The 6,102-nt window shown below is 43.2% G+C and overlaps 1 protein-coding gene across 1 annotated transcript in view; it reads right to left on the bottom strand.

Annotated features, from left to right (window-relative positions):
• The window catches only part of LOC137630369 (uncharacterized), a 188,571-nt gene extending 182,851 nt beyond the window's left edge, over window positions 1-5,720 (bottom strand). The window contains exons 1-2 of the mRNA XM_068361799.1: window positions 5,717-5,720; window positions 4,388-4,489 (exon numbers count right to left, since the gene is read on the bottom strand). Of these exons, the coding sequence (XP_068217900.1) occupies window positions 4,388-4,489; window positions 5,717-5,720 (106 nt within the window). The remainder of the gene's footprint in view (window positions 1-4,387; window positions 4,490-5,716) is intronic.
• Window positions 5,721-6,102: the final 382 nt, after the last annotated feature.

Genomic DNA, 6,102 nt, shown 5'->3' with positions numbered 1-6,102 from the left:
CCATCCTGACCCAACGATCTGTAGCCTCATGCAGTTATTTTTACCTGGAATAATGCGGGCTGTCAGAGTGATCAAGCTGAGGACTTCCAATTCTTGGATTTGCACTGCTAGTGGGTTAAGCTACAGAGAAACAGTCCTACCTTGTTTGTTTATAAACACCACGACAGTGTTGTTGTCACTCATCAATGCCACTCAGTGACAAGTCAAAAGAGGGCAAAAGTGTTGGAGCACAAGGAGAGAACCTTGAAGCTCCAACACTTTGATAAGACATCAGCGTTCTTAGTCAATCTATTGTCCTGACTCTAGATGTTGTAGGAGGTGAACTCACTAACCTTCCTTCTGCATATTCGTAAGCAGGCAAAGTTCAAGTGGAAGTGAAAACAGGAGCAAGCCCTTTAAAAGGTTCTTTTTGTGTAGCCACCATTCAAGTTTGAGTCTGTAATCCCCTGATATCGAAGCTAATGATAGAGGTGAGTCATTGCCCCGCGACCAGTGTCTCTTCAGCTCCCATTGAAGGGACCGCAGGTAGAGATGACCATTCAGAACAAGGCGTTCAAGCAAGGCTAGGTGTCCCAGCAACTTCTACCAAAGATGAGCTAGCAGATGGGGGTGTTAAAGGAGAAGGAAGAGCCTCTTTTTGAAAGTGTATCTCTCTGTCCCGAGAGGAAAAGATTTTTCCTATAACTGTGTTAATGTCCATACCTAGGTAGACTAGTCTTTGTTTGGGCCCAGGAATAATTTCTCTCAATTCACCACCATCCCCTAAATCATGACAGAATAAAAGAAGTTTGTCTCGGTAGAGGATGAGGTTGTCCTCTGAGTCTGCCAAGATCGGTCAACTACCCAAGTAACGCAGATGAAAAATGCCATTTGCGTGTACCTATACTAGAATGAAAACTCATGAAAACTTGTGGAGCTGTTGAGAGACCAAAGCAAAGAATTCTGAATTGGTACATTCTGCTTGCTATGATGAACCAGATTGGGATCTGAAAGTACGCATCCTTTAGGTCGATCGTAATCATTAAGTCTAAAGGCCTGATCATGTGGCAGGCTTATAAGGGTCTAAACAGAAAGGCCAGTTAGACATAACTGGTCTATTCAAATGACATAAGCTTATATACAAATAGGTGAGGATAACAATGGCATAAAAACACCAAAACTGTTTTAAGGGTGCAATGAAAGCATTCAACCATTCTGATGGCTGCAGGATTGTAAGCAGTTGTCTGATGTAGGGTGATGCCCGGGAGATTCACTAATGATGTCCACAATCGAGAGGTAAAAGTGGTACCGTGTCAAAAATAATATGCTCGGGGATACCAAAACTCACTGTACTCCCTGACAGTAAGGCGGATGTACATGAGGCCGATATTGCAGTTTGCATAGAGATGGCTTCAGGCCAGGGAGTGGAGCAGTCAATGACAGTACAGTAAACAGGTAACTGTGTTCTTGTGATGTGGGTAGGTGGCCTACTATGTCCAAGTGAATGTGGGCAAAATGACGCTGAGGTTGATGAAATGTGCCCACTCCTGAATCCATTATTATTATTATTATTATTACTAGCTAAGCTACAACCCTAGTTGGAAAAGCAAGATGCTATAAGCCCAAGGGCTCCAACAGGGAAAAGTAGCCCAGTGAGGAAGGAAAAACTAGGAAAAATAAAATATAACAACACCACCAACATAAATATTTCCTATATAAACTATAAAAACTTTAACAAAACAAGAAGAAGAGAAATAAGGCATAATAGTGTGCCCAAATGTACCATCAAGCAAGAGAACTCTAACCCAAGACAGTGGAAGACCATAGTACAGAGGCTATGGCACTACCCAAGACTAGAAAACAATGGTTTGATTTTGGAGAGTTCTTCTCTTAGAAGAGCTGCTTACCATAGCTAAAGAGTCTCTTCTACCCTTACCAACAGGAAAGTAGCCACTGAACAATTACAGTGCAGTAGTTAACCCCTTGGATGAAGAGGAATTGTTTGGTAATGTCAGTGTTGTGAGGTGTATGACGACAGAAGAGAATTAGTAAGGAATAGGCCAGACTATTCGGTGTATGTGTAGGCAAATGAAAAATAAACCGTAACCAGAGAGAAGGGCGCAATGTAGTACTGTCTGGCCAGTCAAACGACCCCATAAGTCTCTAGCAGTAGTATCTCAATGGGTGGCTGGTGCCCTAGCCAATGTACTTTGAAGTTTGACGAAGTACAGGTACAGACCCAATCCTTAGCATCCTTAGTAATGCAGTGCCAAATGAACTTCGTCTTCAGTAGCTAATTAGTAGATCGGTGCGAGGGATGTGAGAGGCCATGGATTAAATCAAACAACTGTCGGCGCATGGGAGCAGGCATCCCCGAGTGTGGCCTACCAGTATCGACGTCACAGAGGAGGGTAGCGTTGGAGTTGTCGAGGCAGATGTCTTCCCAACGAAGTGATGTGCAGGATGTCCTACATGCTTGAAACTCTGAATCTTTTTGTTGGGCTCCTCCAAAAGCGTTTTAATCCAGTCCCAGGTGAATGGCGGCCAGTATGTTTCTTAAGAGAGCAATGGCAATGGGATTCCTTTTCCCTGGGACATGATGAAGGGGGCAGTTGTATTCAGCCATGGCGAAGAGATGTTGGCATTGACGGGCGGACTAGACGTCAGACTTTCGAATGAAGGCATGCATCAAGGGGTATGTGGTCCGCGTGAATTACGGAGGCGTACCCTCTAAGAAGTGGGAAAGTGACGGACAGCCACGTGCACCACCAGCAAATCGCAGTTGAAGGTAGAGTAGCCGGATTCTGCATTAGACAGTTTTCTACTGAAAAAAGCCAATGGGCGGGGCGAGCCTTTGACCACCTGCTCGAGTACTGCACCGATAGCAATGTCACTGGCATCAGTGGAGAGGAGAGGGGCATGTGGAATGGGAAAAGTGAGAGCAGCAGCAATTTATATGATATTCTTTGCCTTGCAGTGAAGAGTGCCCAACTTCAAGTCTTTTGGCTTGCCCTTGAGGGAGGCATAGAGGGGGGAAAGTGTGACGGCGATGGGGGGTAAGAACTGGTGATAATAGTTTATCATGAACCAAGAATTCTTGCAGTGTTTTGACAGTCGAGGGAAGGGGGAAGTTCTGAAGAGCTAACACTTTCTCAAGGAGGGGGTAGAAGACTTCAGGAGTGATGTGGTGCCCCAAGAACGATACTTTGTTGTTGCCAAAGGTACACTTGTTGTACCAGACTACAAAGGTATTCTGTTGTAGGAAGTCGAGGACGATGGGTAGGTGATGGAAGTGTTCCCCATTGGAGAAAGAAAACACAAGTATGCCATCCACATTACATACGCAAAAGGGAAGGTCACCTAAGATGCTATCCATGAGGCATGGAAAAGTGGTCCCAGCATTAAAAAGGCCAAACCAGTAGTAATTGAATGTGTATGTGCTGAATGCGGTGGTGATGACAGTCTTGGGGATGTCTTCTGGTTTCATGGACACCTGATAATACGTGTGCTACTACTGCAGGCTCAGGGCACATGCGTCCCAGTAGAATGGTGTGGGGGACATGTTAACACTAAGCATATCTCTTCCCTCAGTGGGGAGAGTGCACTTGTCCTAGAGGAAGTGGGCGTGAAACATGCTAATACTAAGTATGTCCCATCATTCGGTGAGGGGAGTGCTCACAAATCCATGGGATTGCGTGAAGCTCTGTTAGTGTAATTGTTGAGCACTTGAGTGTGAGCGCGCCCTGTGTTCACTAATGTTAAGTGTATCACTAGTGAGCTAAGCCCAAACAAGGTCTGGCACACAGTGCTTTCTGGTGTACGCAAAGTAGCACATTCATAGGTAAATGATAATTCAAGGTAAAAAAATTTATGTTTGGAGACGTATTGCTTCAAGTGAAGATCTATTTGGGAAAGTTATTCCTACCGACATCATCTTCCAAATTCATAAGAAGGACAATCGGAGACACACTAACACTAAGCATGTCTCTAAAGACTATCTCAACGGCATTGTCATAAGGTGCTGAAAATCTTTCCCCTTCTGAGTTAAAATTCCAAAAGTTACTTTCAAAGAAACATTTCAAGCCAAGTTTGCTTAACTATAGACAAGAAATCTCAAAAAATATAAAAAAAAATAAATAGAAGCCAAGAACTTCAGCCTGTGCCAGAACGTTTGGAATCAGAATGTGTGCTGAGTGAGCAAGCAGATGGGGGTGGGGCTTCCCTGCTCTGGGCCAGTAACTACCGGTCACCCGTCTACACCTCATTATGAAATTATAATTCCTGTACAGTATATTCCAGCTTCGCTCATGATTTACCCTATGTAAAAGACAAAGGTTTGTATTTGTGATGGAACAAATATTAATCAATGAGTTTTAAAAGTATATTTTTTGGATGGCTCTATACTCACATACTTGACGACAGGCTGAGCATTCATGAGCAAATATACACCGATCAGCATGACTCTGGGCAACTCGGGCTAACTCTTCATCCCATTCCTGAAGCCAAAAGACTGGAGCATTAATTGAGTTTCATAAATCACAAATCTCTTAAGACTGTAATTTGAGTTTTTCATAACAATACAAACCTGAGTCTCTTAAAAGGAGTATGATTTCATTGAAGCTGGAACTCAGCTGATAGAATTTATAACAAGATAATGGTAGTTACTGATGGGTGGTGGGTAAGCCCTGCCCATTCAACATGCCCCTGAGCAGCAACTTTGACCTTAAACTATAACCAAGAAATTTAACTTCAAAGAACTTAGTTTAGTATAGTTAGGAAACAATAAATTTTTTAAACAATTTGTATTTTTTCCCAACTACACAAACCTGTGTCATTTATATAAGTTCATTCCTAAGTCATTTTGTCACTAGAAATGAAAAAGTGCCCAAATAGAAACCATGTATGGTTACCAGCCACATCTCTATGCTGGGTCAGTGCGTTCCAGCTTCTCTGGCTTATTCTCCGTATGGCCTATTGGTAGCATCCTTGCTTGGTGATTGCCAGACTGGGGTTCAAGTCCCACTCAAACTCATTAGTTTCTTTGGTCACTACAACCTCACCATCCTTGTGAGCTAAGGATGAGGGGTTTGAGGAGCCTATAGGTCTATCTGGTGAGTCAGCAGCAGCCATTGCCTGGCCCTCCTTGGTCCTAGCTTGGGTGGAGGGGGAACTTGGGCACTGATCATATGTAATGTGGTCAGTCTCTGGGGCATTGTCCTACTTGATAGGGCAATGTCACTGTCCCTTGCCTCTGCCATTCATGTGCTGCCTTTAAAAGCCTTTTCAAAAGCCTTTAAACTTGAAGGGTGGAGGAGGTAGGATATTTGGATAAATGACTTGGGTTGTTTAGCTAAGGAAAATACAAATTGTTTTAAAAATGACAAATTCGTAGATAATTTGTATTTTTCCTAACAATACAAAACTTAGCTATTTATTTAGGAATATTACTTTCTAAGAAGCTGAAATGACAAGCCATTACAATTTAGCAAGGGTTAACTACCCACACCGCTAGTTAGTGGGGGTAGGGGGTGGTAGCTTGCTACTGCTCCCACTCACACACCGGTGATTTAGCTCACTTTGCTTGGAGGTAAGACTTCAAGGGGGATAGGGCTGGCGGGCAAGTTTATATAAATAGCTAAGGTTTGTATCGTTAGGAAAAATAAACATTATCTACGAATTTGTCATTTGTTCCATAAGAGGAGTACAAATCTATGCTATTTATTTAGGGGTGACTCACCCATTAGGAAGGGTGGACGTCCCTGCCAATCTGGCTTTTGACTTTACCCGGGGGCTCCTTATCTGTGTATGTTAATACTGAAACCTTGCTACGCAAGGTCCGCGGCCTACGCAAGCTTTGTGTTGAGATATTTAGAAGTGTGACTATCTAGGTAAAGTTATTCCAAGCCTTTTTGTAGGAAAAACTGTTGTAGCCAAGACTTTCCAAATACCACCTCGCAAGGGTATGGGGATGCAACAGTATTAGCTTGATACTAGGTAGACAAGGGAGCATGATTTACCTGCAGTGGTTTGAGGTCAGCTTATGTAGAGAACCCAGGATGCTGCTTTTCCCAAGAGAGGAGAGTATGAAGAAAAGAATAAGAGCCAGGCAAATCTTTTCATTCA

This window comes from Palaemon carinicauda, chromosome 38 (assembly GCF_036898095.1).
Source record: "Palaemon carinicauda isolate YSFRI2023 chromosome 38, ASM3689809v2, whole genome shotgun sequence".
In the NCBI taxonomy this organism is placed as follows: Eukaryota; Metazoa; Arthropoda; class Malacostraca; order Decapoda; family Palaemonidae; genus Palaemon; species Palaemon carinicauda.
Note: the sequence above shows the minus strand (reverse complement) of the source record. Positions and strands in the feature narration are given on the sequence as shown.